This window comes from Nothoprocta perdicaria, unplaced genomic scaffold, assembly GCF_003342845.1.
Source record: "Nothoprocta perdicaria isolate Ctin4 unplaced genomic scaffold, notPer1 scaffold_36, whole genome shotgun sequence".
NCBI classification, from domain to species: Eukaryota; Metazoa; Chordata; class Aves; order Tinamiformes; family Tinamidae; genus Nothoprocta; species Nothoprocta perdicaria.
The window spans coordinates 3,278,073-3,305,450 of record NW_020455599.1 but is presented as its reverse complement, the minus strand read 5'-3'; the positions used below and the strand labels follow the sequence as shown (position 1 = coordinate 3,305,450).

Genomic DNA, 27,378 nt, shown 5'->3' with positions numbered 1-27,378 from the left:
CGATGAGCGACTCAACACCCCACTAAGTGGGGCTTCTGTACATTTCTTTTTAGAACTGTTTCACGTTTTCCCCAAATTCACACAAAAGTGCATTTGCTATACTGTGATTGTGTTTTGAAGATACTTCTACACTTTTTCTTAATGAAATTATAGAGTTCTTGGTAGAAATTATAGAATTCTTGGTAATGACTGTGAGTTAGCACTCCTCTTGCATACCATGATTTTATAGTCGTCACACCTCTCAACACTATTTTAGCTTTTAAGCTTAGACTTAGTGACAATTTTGCTTAGTTCTAAAAATATAAATTCCAATAATCAAATGACAAAAAGAATCTAGTGCAATGAGTTGAATATTTCACAGCAAGTTAAATTTAAAATCCTAACTTAATTTAGCTGTTTACATATTCAACTGATTTTCAGAGATGATACGTACTTGAATCTACATGTTAACACATCCAAGACTAACTTAGACACAGCAAGACTTTAAGACACAACTTGAAAAGATGCTTCAGCTTCAGGGATCCTCAACTGCAGGATGCAGAGCAAAAGGAAAAGTCCATACTACATTTTAACATGTTTTGGATTTATATAACCTTCCACACGATGCAGAGATCTTAAAGAGTGTGACTGTACTTTCCACAAGCTTCCACAAAATGTCTGTTGACAAATAAAATTCAGTAGTTTAATAATGATAAATGTTGATATATTGTGTATCTTGCAGTATGCACCTCAAGTCAATGCCAGATAACATGTATTTTCAGGGAAAAAAATGAGAAAAACAAAACCAGTGACATTTTTTGAGAAACTCTTCTAAGAAAATATTATTTTCAAACAGATGACTTTATAAAGTCATCTTTAGCCAGTCAGGCTAGTGCAAGAGAACACAAATTAAAGCTTTTAGAGTTCTTTAGCAGACTTTCCTTAGGCCTCATCATCTTTTCCGCAAAAATGCTAGGAATGTTTAAGAAATGGTTTGGCATACTTGTTCCTTGTGCATTCATATTTTCTTGCTTTCTCCTCAAAAAAAAAAAAAAAAAAAAAAAAAAGACAGACAGATTTGGTATATTTTTTAAAGTTGGGAAAAATGAAATTCTTCATAATTTTTAGACATTTTTTACCTTAAATTTCTTTACTGTGGATAAGAAAGCTTACATTTTCTGCAGAAGGCAAATGCAGGACTTTGGTGTTCATCACTGTGCAACAGGGTTGCATGGGATAACCCCTGAGATTCCTCTAACTTGTTAGAACTTCTCAAGGTGCATATAAATAGCGAAAGCATTGACAGATTATGCTCCTAGCCAGTGGGAAAAGTGTCATTTTAGTTATATTCTTAAACATACAGGGCTCAAACTATTATGACTCCAAATATATAATTATGGGATAAAAGCTTTGCTTTTATTTCTTGTATGTCATTGATTTTTACCTCTACTTAACTTGATACAGAAATGCAATTAACTTTTCAGTGGGAAATGAGAATAGGCAGTGCGCTCTAAAAATGAAGGAAACTTTATTAACCTAGAACATTACCTTTTCTTCAAATCATTTGAACATTAAGCTACTTGAACAAAACACAACCTTTCAAAAAATCAGTAGGAGATGAAGAGAACGACAATAAATACATTGCGGATTTGGAACAAAGCGCATTGAACATGAATTTACAGCGTTGCTCTATAAAACTACATGCTGTATTGATATTATTGATATAATTTATTCAGAAAGATTTCTGGAGAGACAGAAGCAAAAAACAATGTAAAGCTAGTGAAAACCAGCTTTAAATTGCCTTCTTATTGAATGCATTTCCTACAATATGACAGATGAGAAAATTTGACCTTATTTCAGACACTTAGTACAGGCTCCTCCCTCAAACTCTTAGACTCTCAAAATAGGGTGACCTGCTCAAGTACTTGCACAGGTGGGAAAAGCAAGGAAAAAAAAAAAAAAGGCAAACAGTAACAAAAAAACCCCACCAAATTCCCTAGAAGGCTTTAGGCTTAAAAGCAGCAGAAATCAGACAGTGAAGGTAGAACTAGACCAACTGCTACAAAACTGCTTTTCTAAAAGCACCAGGGGAAGGAACTGCGGCACAAAAGAGAAAGGGCTTGAAATCCTGGATCCAGTGAAGCCAAAAGCAACAGCCCTTGGTAATCACCTGAAGCAGGATTTCACACGCCATTCGTGTATTAAGGCTGAAGGAGACAGTCTGAGGCTTCAGGAATAACATCAGGTAAGTCTTAACTGAAGTATTTTCTATAGACAGTAGAGAGTAAATTTTATTGTAGCCAAGGCTTTCCAAAGTGGGATACTGCGAAGTGTGCAATGCATCCTTCTTTTTAACTACTGGGATACTAACAACTAACCAGCAACTAGCTCTGTACTAGGCAGGCACTACTCAACAGCAGGGCTTCAGATTGAGGTCTCTACTATTCAGTAACCTCCTTTTCTAAGTCATTTTTCTGGTAATTTTGTCCCAAGCATCACTCCCAACACCTCAGTGGCAATCTGTGCTGCAGCACAGTGACTTGCATCAATATGAGAAGTGAATAAAAGAAAAAAACAAAACAAATCAAATCAGAATATCTTCTAATCACCTTTCAGGTGAGAATAAAGCCAGTGATCAGGCAGGGAAAAACTCGAAGGGGGAAAGCCAAATCTTGGATTTTACACTGATATCTTAGTTCAACTCGGTACATTCTTTGCAAAGAAAATAACCTGTTACTTGGCATTTTCTGTGTCTACAGTATCTATTACTTAGTAAGACAAGCAAATGTTATTAACATCTTTGATGTTTATTAAATATTTTTATCAAGCTATTTTTTCTCCAAGAAGTTTGCAACCTTAAAAATACTTACAAATCCAGCTGAGCCCAGCTGTTACTTAGGTTTTCTTTTCTTTTTTTCTTTTGGTTGGGTGGGTTTTTGTTGGTTTGTTTTTGAGCCTATGAGAAGAAAAATGCTCAGTGCTCCTTAGTATCTTTGCATGCTTATTAATCAGTGAATATTTAATCAAAATGTGTGCATTAGATTTTATTAAATTAAAAAAGAAAGGTTTATTAATGTTTGCAACTGAGTTTTTATTGACTTCAAATTAGGCTAGCAAACTATTATTTTTGAAACATTATCCACTGGATCCAGGTTGAACCTGTACAATATTCTGAAAGTCTGCTATAGTTTGCCATTTGATGCCATTTTTCCTATTTTCAATAGCAGTTTTGATCATGGGATTGCATATGTAACGCACATACAAAGTATACAAACCAATTAAAAATTGTACCCTTCATTTAAATACTTCATTTAAATGTTTTGTATAAATAAAACCCTTAGCCTAATTCAAAGATCTCTATTCTAACAAAAACAATGGATTCCTCACTCATTTTAAAAATGCATAGAACTACATCCCATCAATTTTATATAATTCTTTAAATGTTATTTTTATTAGCAAGCAATTTGAGAATATGCTATTAATTTTGCTTCTAATAAAACATAAAATTTCAAATGAAAGAACAAACATTTCAAATTGTTTTCAATGTATTATGGAATGAGATCTCTTAATAACAGACAGTTTGATCCAAAGGATTCTCAACACTAAATTCTTCATACTGGTCGCTACATTCCAAAAGTAAACTACAATTTTCAAGGGAAAGTCTTATTATCATCTTAGATTCAAATAAAACATTTATGTAATTCAATTATATAATTTAAAGATATTTCTTATTTGTGGCAGGAGGAGTTCCGTGAGGGCACAGTTGACTGGAATAACATACTACATGTATAGGACAGTATATGAAAAAATAATATTCTAAAATATCCTATTTTGCAACATAATTTTAATGTTTGTAAAGTTGTATCTATTTTCTTAAACAAAGGAACCTAAAATGACAAAGACTTGCTGATTTTGACCACATTTTAGTCTAGAATTCGTAATATGTGTTCCTTTTAAGAAGATCAGACACACTTGAAAACTGTTATTTCACTACATTGCTGAAAGACGCCAGAAACAGCACAAATCTGAACACTTTTGTTTCTCTAGATAAATTACTGTGACAATGGTCTAGCTTGCTTAGATTGGAAGAAAGTGAAGAAAAAGAATTTAATCATTCTGAAATTTAGCAGATACCTTATTTATGCCTTTTTCCTATTCCTTTTTTCCTTTTCCTTAAAAAAAAAACAGGCTACATTTTGCAGTTTGTAGTCCCTCTTTCAGTGTGAAAGTCAGATCCAAAGTCCCTTGGCCTACATGAATCCTATCTCTCTAGGTCTAAGTTAACAATTCTATACTCACTTGATATAGAATTCACTTTGCTTAATGAAGTTTTTTTGCGCACAGCTATAATGCTCCAATGTGCACATCGATTTAGCTGTATGTGGAGTTTGCTCTAATTCTGTAAACACACCAAGTCAAGAGTCCTGACTTCTTCCTCATTTCAACAAGATCTTGAGATGAGCTACGGTGGAGCCTTATATCCCTTACCACACAGAGACATCAATTCATTCAAGGGCAACATTTCTGCACTAAAGCGCTGCCAACTGGGAAGCAAAATTGTTCAACTACTTTATCCACAGGTTGAAATATTTCCCGGCTAGATTTTTCCTGTAAAGCATAAAAAAACCTTCTTGACTAAGGGTATTAGTAAAATTACATGTGATGAGAAGAAAACATTAGACAAGCATTAACATGAGTTAGCTGTTTAAAAAAAAAAAAAAGGGACAAAGAATAAGAATAGTAAAGGGGGGCATACCTCTACCACTGCTGCTATACAAGTGCTGAAACACGCGTTTTAAACTAGTTTTTAAGAACTTTCTTAAGAAGAGAAAATACATTCATCTCCAACTGCAAGTATTTAGGAGTAAACACATCATTAGTCCTTTCCTTCTTTTAATCTTTGGTATCAGAGCCAATTACAAGACTAAACATTCTAAGACTAGGATGTTCAGTGAGACCGTCCTCTCCCATGAAGTTTGAGCAAGACAGGAAAAACATCAGAATTAAGGCTAATAACATTTTACATCGTACTAACTTCAGAAATATTACAAGACTCATACCATCCTACCTCTAACATTTGAGAAACACTGTTGAGATCATATAAACCTTTGCTGAAAGTTACTACTTTTTAAAGAGATGCTATGCACTTTTGTAGCTCTACCTGACCTTCTGTGAATGCGAGATGCCATATACGAATGTTAGAACAAGTTTCAAAATGTTTACTCAGTATATAAGTAACTCCAGAAGCTGTACAGACCATGTGGAGTGAAGACCACTACAAAGAAGACCTTTCAAAGGAGAAATCTAAGAGACAGGCCCAGTTACAAGCAAGAAGTTTGTCCCATGGACAGAATCTTGGCCACTGCAAGGTTTCTGCTTGTGGATGAACGTGGTAAAACAATACAGCAGAACGATGCTTTTGTCATTCTCATTCAGCTAAGTGTCTGGGAATTCAGAGAACAATTTTAAAACTACTTATTTCAGAAAAGCACTGAGAGATAGCCTACATTCCATCCCTTTAAATCAATCTCTCACAAACAATAATTTGACCAAAACAGGTCTTAACAGCATCCTCCACCCAAGAAGCAGTTGGCTACACAGAATATTCCTACTTGCATAAGCCAGCAACTTACAGAGAAATATAACTAATGTAAAATTCAAAGAATCAGCAATAATTGTCAGTACAGGAGATATCTTTTCATTGTCTTAATAACAATGAAAAAATGTCCTAGTTATTCTTGGTGACCCCTAATATTCTGAACAGGTTACATGCATTCAGCTCCATTATTGAAATCAAGACACCATCAGTATGTTATTTTTAAACACGCTATTAGGAATATGGAGGAGGAAATTTGGGCTGTTTTTTTCCCAATTTCAAATTAAATGACCCAAAGATTTGAAAGTTAATGTAACATGAGTCAAGAAAATGAGTGTTTTAAGTGTTCACAGCCATTCTGTAACTTGATATGGTAATTTGGGAGAGCGCTCTGCAGTAGATTTGCTTATTTTAAAAATCCTTTCTATAAACAATTTATTTAACAATTTTCCAATGGCGCTTAAGTACTGGCTCCTCATGCCACACTGCAGGGTTGATTACAGTGCTCCCGTCTCCCTTGGACTTCCTAAAGTCATTTAACCAACTGAAATGCCTTATAGTAGCATGCAAAACAACCTAGCAGGATGTCTTCCCTTGGGTTTGAAATAATAACGTGAGACTCTGCATACAACAGAAAGCGTGCCAGTGCTTCACAGAAGAAAAACCTCCAGCCAAGAAGTCATGTCATTAGAGCAAACAAGGCCTGTGTTTCTTTCCTCTCTGCAATCTGTATGGACACAGTTTTCTGCAGTGAGAAATCAGAACCACAGGCTGTGTTAAACGTGTGTATTGCTTCCTAATAAATGTGTATGCCTACCACGTTCTTTGCATTGTCTGCAAAGCTACTCAGTACTTTTTAATATACATATTGTTTACATAAATCAAAACAAGGACAAAACCTCACGGATGAGTCTCTTTCGTTGCCAAACTCAGCAGTTACCTCTCATCACAATAGGAAGCTTTCAACTACATTTAACTGCTGCCCAGGTGCCTGGCCCCCGTCTTCTTTCTGCTCCAGTCTCACCCTTTCCTTGGTATCAGCAAAAATTATATTCCAGTACTGTGAAATGCATTAAGGAATTAATGTGAATATTTGAGTAGCTCCTTTCAGCACAAGTGTTGGCCTCTGATGGCTTCATCTGCATAGAGAGAGGACAGCCTTCACTACAATTCTCAAAAATTTAAAAAGCCTCAACTAACAAGATGAAGAAAACATACCCTATATACCAATATTTTGTCCCTTCTTCCAAAGAATACTTCTCTTTGGCAACATTTTTCTGCATTTTATATTAATGAAATAATAAGATGGTTCTAGTTCTAAACATGATGAGGGTAAAAACTAAAACTTTTATGAAAGAAATAAAATAGATACTGGAAATTGATGATATAACACATACTAAACAGAGCAGCCAATTTATTATGTTTTGAAAGATATTACCAAAGATAAAAAAAAATAATATATTGCTTTGCACTATCAACAGCATTATTTTAACCTCTCTGATCGTTTACCTGCACCATCAGCCTACAAGAAACTTGACCCACTGCAAGTGCCAGTTTAGAAAAATGAACACAGATAATCTTTCAGTTTAAAAAAAGCATCCGAAATCTTGGAAAAGGAAAGCTAGTGCCAATATTTGCGTTTGATTTGGTGTATTTACATAGTCTATAACTGAAATCTTTTCAATCTGTACATATTAAATAACAAAAGCACTTAATTTCATAAAAGGCTCTTAGAGCTACTTTGTGTTTGGACTTTCACAACCACCCATGCCTGAGCAGAGCACTACTGCCAGGTGCAGCATCAGCAGCCAAGATCTTCCATCAACAGAGCCTGCAGACGAAGGTACTTCTGACTCAAATATCGTTCATCTCAGCTCCTGAGACACGTTCTGCTAAGCAGCATGTCAGCAAGGTCTATCATAAAGCAGTAATTAACACATATCCCACGACATCCTATTGACTACAACCTGCACAGCAAAGAATCTCTCACACCCACTCTTCCAAAAGGCTCTCTTCATTAAGCTGACAGTTTCTTTGCTATCCAGAAGAAAAGTCCTAATAAATTTAAAACTGAGCCATGACACAAAATGAAGAAACACTGCCCCAGTCCAGAGGGAGGGTAACAAATACAGGGATAACTGGTCTCCACGCTCAAGGCAGGCCTGCGCATTACGTTCACACAACGTCCTCCTATTGTCATCCCTTTGGGAGAACAGGGAGCGAAATTTAAACTTGTCGGTTTAGTTTTTAATGATAAGAACAAAAATCTAATCTGAGCTAAATGTTCTTCTACCAATGGGGCACTGATTTAACAGAATCTACTCCTTGATCCTATTACACAAGAGTTAAAAAAATAAAAAATAAAAGTGCTGTCAAAGCTGGGAAAGGATATTGCCAGACATGGAATTTGAACAGAAGTTATGTTGAGAAAAGTTGGTGGAATGCACTCAGATGGACAAATCGAAAACCTTACATTACCATAGAGCCAATCTTTCACCATCAATTTAAAGGATATACAAGCAGCAAAGGGAAACATGAGAACAGTGTTACTAATTTACCTAAGCAGCCAATTCATTTCAACAATTTAGCAAGAGATTCGCTTTCAACAGTAAGCCACCAAAACACAAATCCCCCCTCCTTTCTGTTAAAAACACGTCGGCTTTTTTAGACCAACAACAGCTTTTCACTTTTTGTTCAACAATTCTGGACTTTGGAGAGTCACTAAAAACAAACAACCACAAGATACTTTAATGCTACCACTAGCTATCCAGAATACCAAATATATTACAGAATAAGACAATGCAAATATTTGCTTAATAGTTTTTGCTTCATGCATAACTGTTTTCAAAAAGTAATCTAAAATCCTACTGTATATCTTTACAGTATAGAATGTTCCACCTTCTAGAAGTAGTAAGAACATGAATAACTACAAACATGAAAAGAGAAGCGTGACACACTGCAGTCAAATGAAAGTCATTATGTTACTACCTAAAGAAGGTGAAAGGCAATTTTTTATAATCTAATTTCACTTCAATTTTATTAAACTGTCTACATTATTCTGTGAGTGGGTGCACAAGCACAGGCACGCACAGAACTGGCGATATCTACATACAGTTTACACAAATATTTACATACATATGTTGTATACATCAACTAAGGTGACTGCATGATTTCTCCATGTAAAAAGCATATGCTTCCTTCTTGCACATGTAACTGTTGCATTGGTCTTACAAAGTAATATAAACCTTCTGCAACAACTACCTAGGCACATATCATAGCTGATTCCAAGTTTTTATAGCTTGCAGTTTTTTTAAAAAAATACAATACCTAGAACACTGTTATCAAACAAATATGCTTTATTGGCATCTAAAAACAAAATGCACCCAACATTAAAATGTACTTTTCATTTTTTTTTTTTTTAACCCACTGCAGTACGAGGAACAAATCACAAACACTTACTTTAGAGAAAACAGAGACTATAGTGTAGATTTTACACAATCACTTTTAATCTCTGTGTTATGCTCCTTAAATGACATGGGCCATTTCTTTTTCTGCCAAATTATAGGAACATAAAATGTCACAGCTTTGTCTATACTTTAAAATTCTGCAGCAGCCTAAAAACACGGACAAGATACACCAGCACCTGTTTTCAAGTATAACAATTTCGAGAGCCAACCTAAGGGTAGTATCTAAAAATATCCACTTTCTTCCATAGGAAGTCTTTGTTGGACAAGCTGTTGTTTTACCTTTGTGAAATTAAAAGCGAGTAGGGGCAAGTTTATGCTTTATCAGAGAAATAAAAAAAAAAAAAAGTTTACCTACCACGTTCAAATTAAGAACAGTGTTCTATACAAGTCAGTTGTACAGTTATTTAAGTGAAAGATGAACATGAACGTCAGATTAACTTAATTCTGGCAGACAAAAGTGAACTGCTAGGGTCCAGTCAGCCATTTATCTATTACAGAGAGATGACAACTTTACAAAAGGTATCTTTTACCTACTGAGTGATGATTATGTCCCCTCAGTTTCTGTGCTTTCTACCACTGGTTCACTTTCTATATCAGCTGCTGTGTCACTCTTCTCTTTGTTTATCTCGCTGGACGATGTCAGTTTTTCATAGAGTTCCGGATCGTCCGGCACCTGCGCGGCTGGCGGCTGACTTTCTGTCTCCGTGTTTTCACCATTCACCTGGGGCAGGTTATCAGCTTTGCGCTGCGACGTGGCCCCGTCAAAATACTCAAAAACCCTCGGATGTGGAGGAGGGATCCAGTTGTTTGACATTCTGTCTCTTCCAAACCTGTTTCCATTAATTTCTCTGCAAAAATTAAAATCTCTGTCGTCTCTATCCCTCTGTCTTTCCCAGGGTCTTCTGCGGTCATCAAAATCTCTGTGAGCATCTTGTTCAAATCCTCTATTCCAACTGGGCCCACTCCTACTGTCAAACCTATAGTTTATGTGCCGAAACCTCTCTCTCTCCTCGTGGAAGCCTTTAGGGCCACCATAAATGGGGAAGGCATGGTGCTCTCGTTCATCGTAATCGCCTCGCTGTCCCCAGTGCTTCTCTGAATTGAAACCAAAATGCTCCCTTCGACCAAGATTTTCTAGAGCTGGTCGGCCAAAATTCTCTCTCATGTCTACATGTGGTCTTGTAAAATGTTCTCTTCCATCCACCGGAGGTCTTCCTATACCTTCTCTGGGATCAACTGGAGGTCGCCCAACAGAATCTCTGACATCCACAGGGGATGGCCTGCTGAGATTATCTCTGTTTTCCACCGGAGGAAAGCGATAATCTCTGTCTCCTTCCTGCTGAATATTATCGCCTCCCAGCGGGAGTCTTTTCTCTGAATTAGCAATGCTATCAATGTTTTGTCTTCCCGGTGTTCCAAAAGGTCTTTCTGTTTGATTAAAAATATCTCCCGGGGGAAAAGGACCTCGAGGCGGTGGGTGAAGAGCTGGATCAAGGATTGCTGGAGGAGGAATACCGCGCTGCGGTGGGATTCCGGGCTGCATTAATGGAAACCTCGGTCCAGGTGAATGGGGCATGAGGCCTGGACGGATATCTAAAATAGGCATTCCTGGCATCCTCTGATTGGTAATATTTAAGTGAGGCATATTTTGAACCCCGACTGGATGCTGCATTGCCAGAAGTCCAGAGCTATTTGAAATACTTGGTGGTGGCACTCCCATAAGTCCAGAGCTACTTGAAACGTTGGGTGGAGGCATCATGAGAAGCCCCGAGCTACTGGAGACGCTGGGCGGCTGCACTCCCGCCAGAAGTCCAGAACTGCTTGAGACCACAGGGGGCTGCATTCCCGTCAGCAGCCCGGGGCTGCTCGACACGCTGGGCGGATGCACTCCAGGGAGAAGACCTGAGCTGCTCGAGACATTTGGTGGTGGCACTCCAGCCATAAGTCCGGAGCTGCTGGAGACGCTGGGTGGCTGAACCCCTCCTGCAAGAGAGGAGCTGCTGGAGACGCTGGGGAGCTGCACTCCCCCGGCGAGACCCGGGCTGCTCGAAACAGTTGGTGGCTGCACTCCTCCTCCCACGTGTCCAGAGCTGCTCGAGACGTTTGGTGGCTGGACTGCCCCTGAAAGTCCAGAGCTGCTTGAGACACTGGGTGGCTGCCCTTCTCCAGTAAGGCCAGAACTGCTGGAAACACTGGGTGGTTGCACTCCTCCAAGTCCAGAGCTACTTGAGACATCGTTTTGCACTAAAACACAGCAACAACAACGTTAGTAGAAATTATCAATGTAACACAAAGTATTCCAAACAAATTGCGGCTTAATCTAACACAGTCAGAGAGGGAGTACTAATAAGACCTGTACAATGAATACAGACCATTTTAATTACATAAATGGACATTAAGCCATGGAAACCACCATCTCAACAGTGTAAAGAATATAGAACAGCTTCAAAATGACAAACCCTACAATGATCCCTTAATTTGTGAAACATCTTTGATATAATTCTTTTAATATTATCCCTCTCCTATTCCTTTCCACAACCACTTATGCAGAAAGAATACACATTTTAGAAGTATTCTTAGGAAACTCCCAGGGGCTCAGCTTTACTTCAGAAGTCTACAAAACTTGTCCCCTGAGCAGGAGATGCCAGACATCAATCACTAGATTCTGATGAAGATTATTCCCATCTTAACTGAAACTGAAAATGAAGTCTGGCCTAAAACTTCCTACTCCGTGGTTAACAGTGTAACGGACAGAGATGTGCGTTGAAAACCTGAAAGCATGATGTCATTTGCATGCAGAATATCAAACAAAAACATCGGAACATTTCATACCAGCTCTACTGTTTTCACTGGAAGAAATCTGGAGGTCTGCAAGATGGGAGCCTTTTTCATCTGGTTCGGGTTTGTTGCTTGGAAGAGGATTAAAAATGCTTCCAGTAGATAACGTTGGAGTGGCTAGATTGCTACTAACTGTGCCAACTGGTAGAACAAGGCTAGTAAAAGGAACATCTTTCATTGCCTCTTGTGCAATTGGTAATGGAGGCTGTACTAAAGCTGTAGAGAAATAACAGAAGTGTGTCTCAATAAGCACGTTTTGCACCTCAGTCTGGCAAAGGTCAAGCCGTCAGATCATACAACCAAAGTGAAACTGAATTACCCCAAGATTTACATTTTTAAAATTACTTTTTATCCCCAACTCAACTACTTAAGTAGTTAATTCTCTTTTTTGTAGCAGTCATGAACTGCTAGCAACCGAAGCAATAAATATTCATAAACAGACATTTTAAAATATTGTATATATACACACAAAAGACAAGCAAAATAAATTATTCTAAGTCACTTGGTAATACCAAAGAGCACAAGTAACAAAAATATCAGAATATGTAAACAGGTTCAAAAATTAAAACATAAATACGAATTAAAAATTCCATTTAAAAAGTAAATCTTTTTTTTCAATTATTCCACAGTACCATTTTTGGTCATAATGAAAAGCTCTGTAAATCTTTTTCTTCAGCACCTACTTAATACAGCTAATGAATAGTTTGCATATTACTATTTTCCATTAGGTAGAATTAACACACTTTTGATTAATTAATAAGAAATAGATCAATAAGAAATCGATCAAAAAAGTTTTCCATGACACTTACGTGTTGGAACCACAGGTGGGACAACTGGTGGGGGGACAACAGGAGGCGGGACAGGTGGAACTGGTGGAGGCATAAAACCTATTTGAAAAAAGTAACATTACTTCAGTGGAAAACAAGTATAATTACACTTTTAAAATCTCATTAACAGCGCTCATGAAACAGCTCATTAACAGCTGAAAAGCTGCCTCACCGAGCATTAGCAAATAACACACATCTGGGAAGTACTACCAATGGTGGTTGTTGTTTTAAAGAAAATTCCCATCTTTATTGTAACAGATATGTATGTGTTATCTTTAAAGATTATTTCTGGCTACATAGTATCTAAAGAAGAAACTTCTGACACTCAACTTCCAAAGTTCTCACGTTTTCTGAAAGTAGGAGAGAATGTCGAGAATTTCTGTTTAATTTTTTTTTCTTTAAACCAAAGATCAAAAATACACTGAATACACCATCAGGAAATATTACCAAGTTAAACAAAAGAAACTGTATACTGGGTTAAATTAGAGATTCAAAGGCCAACTTGCTCCAAAAGAAAACAAGAGCTCATGGAAAAGTATACAAAGTATAATGTACACAAGTCATCACACGCTTAACGGCTTTTTATTTTTTTTTATTTCTACTTACTAACTTACCTGGAGGTGGTTGTGAAGGGTTGAAACTTGCTCGCAAGAAGGGTGGAGGAGGAATGGGGCTATAACCAGGAGGAGGGACAGACATTGTGACAGGAAACGCAGGTGGAACTAAGCTAACGGCAGGCACAGCTGGAGCTACTGGAATCTTTTTTAATGGAAAACAAAAAAACAAACAACTTCAATACTTACAGTATTCTATGACACTGAGATATAAACTGACTGAACTGCAATTCCTGCTAGCAGCAAATGCATCAAAGGCTTTGTGTGTGTTCTGAACACCTAGTGGCATTCTGGAATGGTACCGAGTGGTACACTACGGATAAACAAGAACTCTGGAAGAATCCTAGGTTAAACTCTTTTTATTCTAAAACAACTGAAAATACACGGTTAGATACTGTACATATTCAAAACAAAAAATTGCCTATAGGAGACATAGAAATATCAAAAGGAAATGATAATGAAATAGAAAATATGTAGATAAAAATGGAAATTTGAGAGCATGAAAAAACAGTGATTACACTTATTAGAAAAAAATCACATATTTTAGAACAGTGCTGTAAACAAGCTTAATTCACAATTTCAGGCTTATAATATTGATGAAACCCTGAAAATGATCTTGTATTTCTCAGGCTTCTGTTTGAGTTAGGCCCTTCACTACAATGTGCCATATTAAAGAGTAATAAGCAATAAAATAAAAGATTAAATATATGTATTTCGGTACATACACAGCTATAGATCATAGTGTATGTGAGGAGATAGAGGAAAAAAATACCAAAAACATTTTTTATGAAAAGAGAAAAGTTCATGTGGGACATGCAAAAATATTAACTTTCATATTGATTTTAATGGCAGCTCAAGTACTGAAAATAACTATAAATATCAGGAAAGATGCATGAATTAAGTATGAAAAGAAAAAAAAATCAGGAACAGATTTTCATTTTGCAATTTCATTTGATTATAATAAAACACATTTTAAAGGTTTGACAAAAAAAATTTGAATAAATAATTATGTACAATGTGGTATGTGTGAAGAAAAATACACTACCATCCTCCAGTCTTTCACAATACTTTATTATTGATTAGAAGTCAATAAAAAATTTGTTTTACCCTGAAGAGGCAGCAGAGAGTCAGGAATTACTCTATATATCAGATTTCAACAAAATATTCTTTTGAATAATCTCTTCTTCCAAAGATGAGATTTCCCTACAACATGCTGCCTAAAACTACTGGGAAATAATTCAAACTTTTATTGAAAACTGATATATAGGGAAATGCAAATAGGTAATATGCACAGTGAAAATAATACTGAGTTGCTTAGTTCACCAAAAGTTGCTTTGGCGATTTGCTCACTTTGATTTCTCTCAAAAAATGAAGGTTCCAGTATTTTAATATTTGTTCTGTCTTCAGCATTTAAGTCTTAATTTAAAAGACTGGTTGTGCTTTAGCATAAAATTAAGGAATTTGCTAAGCCAGATTACTTATTTTTCTGTAAAGTAGTTCAGAGAAATACGTATCTAAGTTTATCTGTACCAAGTAAAAAAACTTTCCACATCTATGAAGTCTTTAATTCCAAACTTTAACACAAACCTGCAGCATCGTGACTGGTTGTGTGTAAGCTTCTGTCTGCGTTGTAATAACTGTGCTCTTGTCCACTGCAGTGCTCTGGGTAGTTGGAACATTTTCTTTAGCAGCTTCTGAGCTTCTGGCTGTTTCCCATTCTTAAAAAACAATAAAAAGTGTATTTTTGTATAAAAAAAGATAATTGTTATTCTTATTTACACACTAAAATGCTCTCTTTCATCCAAGATTTTAGGCAGTTATCTAGAGTCATTACAAATAGTCTCCAAAATTACTATCAAAACAGCAAGTGAAATTATATTTAGTTTTTCCTTAAATACAAAAAACTGATTACTTGCATACAATTATGCCTGTATACAAAAGGTATTTTTAAAACATACCAAGTTTTTTCAACAATCATTCTGTAACTGGCAACACGGTGTATGTTCCACTTCTCTACATGCTGCTATTAACACATAGCTATGTCACCAGCCGACAAGCTTAGAATCTGAGAGGATCCTCACTTCAAACATCCGCCTTTTTTTTTTCCTTTCTCCTCTTCCTCAAGATAACTTCCATCAATACAAGGAAACAAGTTTTGCATTTGCAGTATAATGTAATTTATACATTTCAACAATGTTTCACATTTCAATTCTTCTGGCATTTATATACATTTTGACCATAAAAATACTACCTGTAGCATAAAAGTGGATTGCTCTGCGGTTCAGTTCTGTACAGAGTCTGGTGATTTGGTGCATTTATGAGCTAGAACTCTCTCAAAACACTTGCCATTTACCTCCCCCCCCAAAAAAACTTGACATACCTCTCAATTGAGCTGGATTTCAGGAAATTTCTGACTTAATCTACTGGTCTCTCTGGCTATATGGAAAAATACCTACAGGTGCAGCTAACCAGTGTCTATTTGGACAAGTGCCAACTATAACTTAAGTCTTACGTCTAAGTACAAGATTTTTCACAGTCACAACCAGATCCTAAATTTCACACAAATTATTTTATATACTTGGGAAATCACAACACAAAAAAAATCAGAACTGCTTTTAAAAATGCTAAATTCATTCTCCTGAAAACTGATACATGACCATCAGTTAGTTACTGAACTACAAAGACTATCTAGATTTCACGTATCAAATGTCACTTTTATTGTGAACAAGTAAATAGTATAAATAATGTAAACTGAAAAAAATCTGTATTATCTAACATACTAAACTTTGTGGCAATTATTAGGAAAAAAACAAATTTTCTAATTATCACAATCATCAGTGTTCATACCAGTATTGACTGTCTCCTGGTCTATCATACCACCTTCAGCAAAGCCATCCAAATCATCCAATTTTACTTTCTCCCAAGGGATATAAGAAACTCCCAGATCCACATCCCAGAACTGCTTGTACTCTGTTTTCACACCTTTATTTAAAGCCCAGGCAATCTAAAACAAAATCCAACAAAATAATTTGGTTAAATGAGAAATCCAACAAAGAGAATATTTAAAATAGTTTATTTCATATTTCTGCCACATAAAAATCAGTTTAAGTCTATTTGTTGATGTTTTAACCAGTTTTTAATTCTAAAACAGTCAACTATTTTTCCAAGTACTTCCTAAAATAAAGTTATAATTTAATTGGCCTCTCTTCCATATTTCTTGTCAAGATCTGCATTTTACAGGTAGAAGAAAAGAAGATCCACCTGTCAACGCTCTGTTCTCCCTTTCTTCTTCGTGTATATGAACAAAAAGCTTTCAAGTGATCAACCAACACACGTAAACTATTGTACTTGAAACAGAAGATTAAAAAACAACTTCCCAAGATCAAAAACAATTTACCTTAATAATTTTAGAGCCAATTTTATAGGATCCAGAACTAAGCTTCTGAAGAGCACGATATGCATCTTGTCTGTGAACCATGCAGACATAAGCACAACCCCTTGGAGGAATCATCTACAAGAGAAAGCAACCAACTGTCTTATAAAGTAGGAAAACCAGTGACATATCAACAGTAAATGTTAAGTACTACTAGTAGTGCTAGTAACAATAATCTTGAGAGTAGATGGCACAAAAGTTTTGAACAGCACCAGCAGGCAAAAACTGGGAGCTACAGCCACTTGAGCAAAGCAGCGGTCCCTACCTCTTCTCAGAGTCCAAGTTTGCTGGGAGCTGAGCAACAACCCTGTTGATACCTGCTTGCAGTATCAACAATACTAGTGATTAAAAGTGTGCTGGCACTTCAGAGGGGCAGAGAACTCATTTTTGAAACTCGATTCCTTTAATGTTTAATTTAGAGAAAAGTACACTGTGGTATACAATGTTAAATATAATGCATACAATGTTACACGGTAATATACAGAACAAAAATATTTAAGATGACTGATTTAATATAGTTGCTATAAAAGTAAGATTACACAGCAATGTTACTCTATTTTAATTGAAGTTTTCTGGAATGTCTAGTATAAGAGTTTGGTTTCCCTCGGAAAGGTGTTAAAAGACATGCTTTAAAAAAAGACTTTGAAAAAAGACTTTAAAAGTGCTGGGGTTGCAATAATCCAGACTTCTCTCACATACGTGTGCTATTTTAGGAGAAAAAGACTTATCCCAAACTACAGTCAACACTGAAATATGACTCTAAATCACTGATCATGAGAAATACATTTCCTACTAACCTAAACTTCTTAATATTTTCAGATGATTCCTTGTTATTAAGTACAATTCTTTTTTTTTTTTTCCTCTTTAATGTTTGTACATGTTGACTCCACCTGCATACTCCTCAGTATGAGATGTACCAAACCAATGTGGTCAGCCTGAGCAAAATGATACCTGCTGCAGGTCCACATCACAAAAATAGAAAAGTCCATATGTTAAAAAACAATTTTAAAAATTAATTACAAGATCCCATTAGTGCTTCAGAAAAGTCATTTTACTATGAAATGCAATACCTGTATTATTTCAAAAGCCAGTACACGGAACTCAAATATTACAGCTAGTTACTCAACACTGACAATGTTACTCTCCTCAACGAAAAAGAACCCTGAGGTATAAATCTGTTTCAGTTGCTAGTCTTTAATCCTTGAAACATGGTCACTTACATTAATAGATTCTATTTGTCCAAATTCTTCAAATAAATTGGTTAAATCCTGCTGTGTAGCCTTCTTGTCTACTTGACCTACCCAAAGGGTAGTACTGCAAACTGAAGAAAAAAATCATATTAATTTAAATATCAAAAATTTGCTTATAAAATATTTTGTAGTATGCATTTAAAAGGCTCTATAATTACACAGTATTCAGAGCTAAAGACTCTGCAAATCACCAATCAAAATTGGGAATTGTAACGCTATTACTCATCACACAGATTAAGTAAATTAACAAAAAGGTTAAAAGACAACATATAATAGATATTTAATAGAAGTATTTGTGGTTTTTTTATTTAATCCAAATAGTTATTTGTAAAGAGATGAAAAATTTGGGATTATGGCTAAACTGAAAAGGGAATACTCATAAAAAAATAATTTCTATTCAATGTTCCCTAAAAATATGTCTGTAGGATTCAAAGCAAAGTGAACAGAGAGGCACTAAATTGGGCTAACTGGGTATCCGAAACAAACACATATTATAAAATGAATTTAACTGCAATACTATGCACTACATTGTCACCTGGAAGAAATGGAAGCTGTACTTTTTACTATACTTTGGAGAATATGAAACGTTTTTGGTATGACTGTGCTAACCACAATGTGTTATATCTTCTATTTGAATAAAAATAAATACTGTAAGGGTTCATAATAAATTCATGCTAAAGGTTTTGCTGAAATTCCCTAGATTTTTAAAGCAGTAAGTGGCAGCTACTTACCACTTAGTGTTTTGGACCGTATAGGAGGCAATCCCTTTTTCTGACGTTCCTTTTCCCTCTCCCTAGCCCTTCTTTCACTGGAGTACGACCGAGATGACTTTCTCTTCCTTTCTCTTGATCTTGAGCGTGAACGTTTTCTGTGCTTACGCTTACGAGAACCAGATCTTGATCTAGACCTTCGTTTTCTTGGCGATCTGTAAAATGCTTAATTTTAGTACACTGAGTTTGAAAGAAAATTATAAACCGCACAAAACTTTTGTCTCAAGTAGACTTGATGTGTAATGCAGACATCTCCTTAGTGTTTACTCAAACTGTTTCAGGAATTAATCTTATTGCCATCACTGTGAAGAGCAAAACATATAGCCTGAGCTTTAAAGAAAGCAAAAGGAAGGGGGAAAAGTATAAAAAACAAAAACGAACAAAAAATCACACAAAGAGCCCCCCCACCACATTTTTTTCTGGAACACAGAACCCATCCAACTGGTTAACTTTAGTTTGTCTTGTTATTTGAGCAAGTCTTAAAAATTAAAATAGGCCTAGGATATGAAAAATAAATTGCTATAAGAAAAATCTTAATCTGCTGTACTATTTTGTTCATTACTAAAACTGCTCACAACAGTTTTGGAAAGTACAGAATTGAAAAAGCTAGTCACAGGCATAAACTTGGTTTCTGAAAAACTTAATACAAATTCATGAAGAAACCTTGAGCGAGATCTTGAGCGTGTTCTTGATCTTGAACGAACAGTTGATTTCTTTTCCTCTTGTTCAAAAATCTCCTCTTCAGCCACATCTTGTCCTTCATCTATATCCATGTCCTAAGGCAAGATATAATAGATGTTCATGTGAAAACCAGAGCTATTTTAACTATGTGTTTTCCTTTATATTTGCATAACTCAAATTAAAATAGTTTTACCTGTTGTTGAGTATCTATTGAATCATCTACATTTGTTTCAACTTCTAAAAACTGCTGCTGACTACTCCCTTGTGAAGGTGATGCAGAGTGCTCCGAGCCAAAATTTCCTTCAGGATTTTCCTCAGGGCTTGCCTGAATAATAAATAATAATATATCATAAAAAAAATCCTCACAGTTCAAGCTGCTGCTTCTATAAAAGCTTACATGAAATAATTTTTCAAGTACCTCTGAGAAACAGTTTATTAAGGGACTCTTATCTTCCCAATTCAAATTTCCTTGGGCAATTACCACCTAAGTACAAACCAAACCAAATACCATTCCACTTCATTTTATGTACTGTCAGAAATTAGATAATTCTGAAAGATTCGGATGTTTCTCACTACATAAAGTATTGCTACTTATTTACTGAATCCAAAAGCAAAGTGCACTATTTGTTGTTTCACTTGACTAACTGGAAAATAAAAACTGGCAGGACAATAGCAATAAGAGGCATGTACAGAGCATCAATTGAAGACAGTCTTGCTCACTTGTGCATATACAACAATAAATTTAATTCTGTTATAAATAAAATGAAAATACTATCAATATCAGTTGAAATAGTTAAGACATTTCGATTTAGTTCCAACATTTCCTATGTCGTGTGATTTAAGACAGTGACTAGAGGACAAAGGAGTCCGCTTTCATCAGTCAGTCATTTATGTCAGTGTGAGTCATACGAACTCTCTACCCACAAATGTGCTGTAACTTCATTTCATAAATGAATTCTAATTTAAACTCTAATTCCATCTTTTTTGAGAGAAATTATTTTATAATAAAAGTAGGTACTCAGCATTTTTATTTTCAAAACAGATATCTGTTTTTAAATTAAGGACTTAAAAAAGCTCCTAAAACAGATGCCCCTAAAAAGTTATATTCTTGTATATTTTTAATACAGCTAAAGTCAGAAATTGCAAGATCATCCACCTGTATCAAAAACTATTCAATTTGTAGCTGCGTTATACAAGTTATTGCACTTATATGTGAAAGTAAAATGAAACCTATCCAGTAAAAGTTAAAATTATTAAAAATTGACAAAAATTTCAAAGCCACAAAATGTTTTTGAGAGCAAGTTGACAGACTACACTTTTACAGATGTTAAAGTCCAGAATGGTTGCCTGTAAAGCTGGCGGTCCTAGAAATTTTCTTCCAGTCTAACATTTTTATTATTACGTGAAATTGCATTCAAATGATTTCTGTAAAATTCACTCTACACTGACTAGTATCAAACGGCATAAACATTTTATTTTCTAGGGGGCTCAGGAATTAGAATCAGGAAAGGAACAGGTAAATAAAGAGGACTACCCTCAGAAGAACCTATTTCATTGTAGGACATGTATTTCATGAGGACATGACTCAGTTAAGAAGGAAACCCTGCCTGCCTCAACCATTGACCATTAACTTCACAGGAAATAAACGACTTTAGTCTGAATGAATACAGTAGTCTGCCAATGAATACAGCAAGCAACAGAATTAGATATTTATCTGACGTGACTTAAAACTAGAAAGGGGAAAGTTAGGGTATGTCACAATCTACGATTCCAGCCTCTTGCTGGTTCTGTAGTAGCGGCCTGTGTACTGCTCCTCCTTCACCGCGAGCAGCACATTCCCCTCAGAGCCCCTTTCCTTCTCCACAAGGGCAGGAATCAAAACTTTCCTTCTTTCATGTGCTGAACTACCAAAGCACACTCAGCCTATAATTCAAGTGAACGGTTCTCCTCCAAAACACTAGCACAAAGTACCTCCCACGCATTTGGTTGCATTGGGGTTTTTTTCTGCTGTACTTTCTTCTGCTTTCTGCCGGTAATTTTGCAAGTTTCTGTAAGATGATGAGCTACTGATAAATACTCTCATTATAAGAGAAGTGGTAGAAAGGGGACTTTTACCTTTTTTTTTTTTTTTTGCCTTGAAGCAAAGTATATATTTTATTAGTGTAGAACATAATTATTATGACAGCCACAAGATGGAGTTCTTACCTTCTGAGGCTGCTGTTGCTCCAGAAGCTGTTGTCTGAGATGCTCTAAGTTTTGTTGCTGTAGTTGTTCAGCTAGTTGATGAAAAAGTGAGTTGTTCACAGATTCTGGTACTAAAGGTCTAAAATGAAATAATTTCAATAATCAGCTTTTCTTTTGGTTTAAACAGTTAATAAACAGCCTTCATAATTGAATCTCAAGCTGAATTACATATGTAAAATAATGAACACAATGTATTTAACACTACCTTTAGAAGTCCTCATTACCATATTACAGTTTTAAATTACAACTAACGCGTTAAAATTAAGATGAAATGATCAAATCTTCTAGCACATCGTTTCATGTCAATTTTTGTAAATTATACAAGTCTCACTAATTCAGTGAAATGCCTTTTCCTGTTGCTTGAGTATACTTATGCTTTAAAAGAAACGTTTTGCTTACTACTAAATATTAATGTTTACTCTAGCATTTCCCTTAAGAAACATAGCTTGATCTTACAGTTGGGAAGTTGGAGTTTCCTTTTTAGGCTCTTCATTTTGTTCAGATTCTTCCCCAAAGTCAAACCTGTCCATCAGCTTCTAGGAGAAAGCAAAATAAGCATTAGTGAGTATTCCTTGTAAAACACGTATTCTGCTGACTTTTTCATAAGAAAGATGCGCTTTCTCAGTCTTGGCCACAGTTTTCTAGAGTCCTGGTTGTTTTTCCAAGCAAAACTATATGTCCTGTCCACAGTAACAGTTAATTTGGGAGAAGGCTTAAAAAAACAAATTATATGCAAAGACATCTTTAATTAGAAGGAATTATTACGAAGTATTCCGTCCTTTAGCAATTTCTACCCTGTTCTGCTCACATCAAGAGCAAAAGCACCATTATTTCCTAAAGAATTCCAGTGCTTTTACCCATACATGTCATTTAAACAATGTGCATTCCTTCAAGAATACTGCTCCTTATAAACAACCTCTTACATAGTCTGGGAAGAAGCAAACGGTTACTATTTGAGAGGAAGAAGCCTCCAAAGGGATAAAAGTCAAGCAATCTGCCAGGGGGAAAAAAGCTCCTGTTTTATCTGTAAAGAAGTCTAGGTTGAAGTTGTTATAGTTCTACAGAATCAAAAATTGTGCTGCCTTTTTTCTCCTCCTTTTTGAACAGTCTGGAAGCATTTCATTAGCATTCTAGTTTAAGGCAAAATTAAAGAATGTTGAAAGCTACAACAAATGTTCTTTCTCACTGAAACTGTGTTTTCAGTAACTGCGCATTGACACAGCTGTGCTACGAAGCAGACCTCCACATACCTTTACACCTTGGAATTTTTCTGAAAAGCAGAGTCACAGTACTACAAAATATCAGAACTTTTCTCAGAACGCTGGTTTCACAGAAGAAAAACCAAGAGGAGGACACTCATTTGGAAATACAAGGGCAAACATTTTTCCTTATAACATGTCCTTATGTTTCAGTAGCCTTTCTTCTTCGGAATGCCCGAAGTGTCAATTACAAGAGTTCAGCAGGAAGAACAAAGAATGAACTGACCAAGATACTCTGATCAACCAAGAACTTTTGGAACTATTTCCCAGCGAAATAAACCAAGTACCAAAAGCAGAAATAGGGAAACATGAACAGAGATTCCCTGAAAGCAGCACTAAATACGTCACTAAGTACAGCAGAGATATCAAACTCCTGGGAAAAGGAATCCTAAAATACTGAACAACCTGCACTGTACGTACCTCAGTTTATCAACTAATCCACTTAAACACTTAATCCGTTTAAACATTTAATCCATTTAAACGAACTTCCCTTTTCCATGACACATGGAAAGGTCATCCAGCAAAAATCAGAAAATGAACATAATGGATGTTGATAAAATGATTTTTTCACACAATGTTCACTACCCGTGTAATTAATTACTACAATATATTACAAATGCCCAAGTGCTTAAAAGCGAAGAAAAAGAATGTCAAAAACTACAAAATTTATTAAAAGTAGAAATTTTTAAAAGAAAGTGGATATTTAGGTATTCAACAGAAATATCTTTCAGCACTGTTCATATTTGTTGTCCAATTTACTGTCACTGCACCATGGAATCAGAATCAAATTTCAAAGTCCTCCTACTTTACCATGTTTACTGTTCATAAATCAGAAAAACTGTTTTAAAAAAATGTTTACCAGCTCAGAGCATTTGCTACACCCTTTTGGACAGTGCTTTTAATCTTTAGAGTTTATCCTCCGCTCTCTAAACAATTGTCTGAGTCGCCTTAGTCTTTCCTACAGAAACTGTTTTTTATTTCCAATGATCGTTCATTGTTCTCTAGATTCTTTCATTTTGCTACTGCATCTTTCATAAGATTTGCAGTACCAGACACTCTTATCTCAGGTGAGAATTCTTCACCAAGTTTCATTAGATGGAAACACTTTCATTCCTCCATTCCTTACTTATCTTAGAATCACAGGATTGTTCAGGTTGGAAGGGGCCTCAAGTGGTCTCAGCTCAAGCCCCTTCTCAAAGCAGGGTTGGCTATGAGTTCATCACAGGTCACTCAGGGCTCTGTCCACCCATGCAAGCTGTAAGGTCCTAACTTGGATACCTCAATAAGGTGGGACAGAATGACAAAAGCCCTGTTAAAGTCAAGATTAATGACTTCAACATCCACTAATCTCCATCATCCACCTATTAAGTCATTCAGTTATCTTAGTTATAACTAGTTACAAGTTATCTTCTAAGATTGGTGAGGTATGATTTACCCTTGGTACATCTCTGCTGACTGTTCCGGACACCCAGAAACGTGTCCCTGGAGGACCTGCTCCAGGAACTTGCAAGGGCGACCAGCTTGTAATTCCCCAGGTTGGCCTTTCAGCCTTTCTTCTGAAGATGTGCACAACATTTGTCCTTTTCCAGTTGTGAACTCCTCCAAACTCCACTTTTTTAACTTTTGGAAAAGCAGCTAGAAGAGTTAAAATTGTTGCTGAGCTGTAACAAGCAATTTTGATCATATTATCTAAAAAAGTGCTCAATTATCAGTGGAGTACACAACTCTGGCACATTAAATGCACATAAATGGACAACAATGTACATGAAATAGGATTCATCAACCCTTAGGTATTGCCTGCTGACCACACACCTCAGTTCTTTGAAGTCTTTCTGTCCTCACAAGACAGATCTTGGCTCCTGTGAAATACTTCATCATCTTATTTTTCATCACTTTATTTTTCATTGTCTTATTAAGCACTGTTAAAATAGAAGGCTTTTTGAGAAGGATGTATATTAATTGATTCTCTTTCATTTTTCTGCTTTGACACAAAACTGTTGAGATAATTTTTCAGTCACAAAAGTTAATTTATCGTTAAAAAAAGAGGTCATTTGTCTAAGTCTGCTGTTCTAAGATAGTTTTGCCATCTTATTTTCTTCTAATGACAGGAACATTTGCAGGCCCTAGTCTCAGGGATTAAGCAAGTCTATGTTCGGTACTCAAAAGTTCAAGTTGCTAACAGTCTAGTGTTGCTGTTTCTTGTTCTGACACCTACTTTTTAATACATCTCTGGCAGTAAGTTCACTTGCAGTTGAGGTACTTTGTGTTCAATGCAGTCAGAAAGGCCAACTGCACAGGTTGTCATCATAGACAGGAGGCAGAATAGGAGGGTTATTGCTGTGGGTGATTCCCAAATTCAGGGAACAGAGGTACTGATAGCTAGACCTGACCCTTTTTCCAAGAGATGTCTCTTGTCCTCCTGGGGCCTGGATTAGGGATGTCACCAGACAACTTCCCAGACTGGACAGACCCACGGACTATTACCCCTTGATGGTCCTACATGTGGGTGCAGAGGAGGCGGCAACGCGTAGCCTGAGAGCAATTAAAAGGGACTTTAGGGAGATGGGGCGCACGATCAGGGACACAGGCGCACAGGTCATCTTCTGTTCGATTCTTCCCAGCGCTGCTGGCAATACACAAAGAAATCATAAGGTACAGTCCATTAACATGTGGCTCCGCGGCTGGTGTCGTCACCACAACTTTGGCTTCTTTGGTAACAGGAAGTCTTACGTGGCACCAGACATGATGGCACCCAATGTGGTCCATCTTTCTCAAAGGGGGAAGAGGGCACTGGGTCAGGAGCTAGCTGAGCTCATCAATAGGGCTTTAAACTATTCGAAGGGGTGAACAATTCGAGGGGGCAGGAGGGTATCTGTGGGGTGGCAGACGAGATGGTGGCTGATGGCCCGTCACACCATCCACAGCAATCTAGAGCTGTGGCCTGTGAAGGGTCCTCTAGGACTCTAGAGGCCATAGGGCAAAATAGGAGAACTTCTGTGAGCCCGCCCAGTCAGGCTGCAGCTGTCCCGACAAGGAGGAGAGGCACATTGGGAGCCCCGCTCAAATGCCTCTACATAAACGCACGCAGCATGGGSAATAAACAAGAGGARYTGGAGATGCACGTGYRGCTACAGGGCCATGATCTCATYGCAATTACTGAGACATGGTGGGACAGCTCCCATGAYTGGAATGTGGYCAWGGAGGGCTAYAGGCTTTTCAGGAGGGACAGAGTAGGAAGGTGAGGTGGCAGAGTTGCTCTTTATGTGAGGGAACAACTGGAATGCATAGAGCTCAGCATAGGGGAGAATGGAACGCGAGTAGAGAGCCTGTGGGTGAGGATAAAGGGGCAAGCCAGCAGGGGCGACACGGTGGTGGGAGTTTACTACAGGCCTCCTGACCAGGACGAGGAAGTGGATGAAGCCTTCTATGGGCAGCTGCGGGAAGCCTCCCAATCACAGGCCCTGGTCCTCCTGGGGGACTTCAACCACCCTGATATCTGCTGGGAAAACCACACAGCCAGGAACAGACAGTCCAGGAGGTTCCTGCAGAACATTGCAGATAACTTCTTGACGCAGGTGGTTGAGGAGCCAACAAGGGGAGGGGCGCTGCTAGACCTGATACTAACAAACAGAGATGGTCTAGTGGAAAATGTGAGGGTTGGGGGCAGTCTGGGCTGCAGCGACCACGAGGTGTTGGAATTCACGATCCGGCGTGGAGGAGGTGGGGCGAGAAGTAGAATAGCTACCCTGGACTTCAAGAGAGCCAACTTCGACCTCTTCAGGAAGCTCCTTGGAGCCAACTTCGACCTCTTCAGGGAGCTCCCTGGAACAGTCCCCTGGGTCAGGGTCCTAGAAGGAAAGGGGGTCCAGGAGAGCTGGCTGATATTCAAGCACCATTTCCTCCAAGCTCAGGATCGGTGTATCCCCACAAAAAAGAAGTCGAGTAAGCTGGGAAGGAGACCTGTGTGGATGGGTAAGGAACTGTTAGGCAAAGTTAACAAGAAAAAGAGTGTACAGCTTGTGGAAGAAGGGACAGGCCACGTGGGAGGAATACAGGTGCATCGCCAGAGAATGAAGATGCGAAATGAGGGAGGCCAAAGCCCAGGTGGAATTAGAGTTGGTGAGGCAAGTCAGAGACAACAGGAAGGGTTTCTATAAGTATGTCAACAGCAAGAGGAAGACGAGGGAAAATGTTAGTGCACTGCTGAATGGGGAGGGGCCTTGGTGACGGAGAATGCCGAGAAGGCAGAGTTACTAAATGCCTTCTTTGCCTCTGTCTTTACTGCTAAAGCGACCCCCCATGAACTGCAGGGCACAAATGGAAGAGATGTAAATGGGCTAGAGGAAGACTTTCCACGGGTTGAGAAGGATTGAGTTAGGGATCACTTAGGCAAACTGGCCACTCAAAAATCTATGGGCCC

General features: G+C 37.2%; 1 protein-coding gene across 1 annotated transcript in view; it reads right to left on the bottom strand.

The window, feature by feature from the left end:
* Positions 1–9,002: 9,002 nt before the first annotated feature.
* Positions 9,003–27,378, bottom strand: part of SCAF8 (SR-related CTD associated factor 8) — a 65,851-nt gene continuing 47,475 nt past the window's right edge. Inside the window, exons 9-21 of the mRNA XM_026044372.1 lie at positions 22,156–22,235; positions 21,661–21,778; positions 19,649–19,780; positions 19,438–19,550; positions 18,736–18,929; positions 17,975–18,075; positions 16,719–16,832; positions 16,169–16,325; positions 14,909–15,039; positions 13,322–13,466; positions 12,690–12,767; positions 11,875–12,096; positions 9,003–11,286 (exon numbers count right to left, since the gene is read on the bottom strand). Coding sequence (XP_025900157.1) covers positions 9,587–11,286; positions 11,875–12,096; positions 12,690–12,767; positions 13,322–13,466; positions 14,909–15,039; positions 16,169–16,325; positions 16,719–16,832; positions 17,975–18,075; positions 18,736–18,929; positions 19,438–19,550; positions 19,649–19,780; positions 21,661–21,778; positions 22,156–22,235 — 3,285 coding nt within the window. The 3' untranslated portion in view covers positions 9,003–9,586. The remainder of the gene's footprint in view (positions 11,287–11,874; positions 12,097–12,689; positions 12,768–13,321; positions 13,467–14,908; positions 15,040–16,168; positions 16,326–16,718; positions 16,833–17,974; positions 18,076–18,735; positions 18,930–19,437; positions 19,551–19,648; positions 19,781–21,660; positions 21,779–22,155; positions 22,236–27,378) is intronic.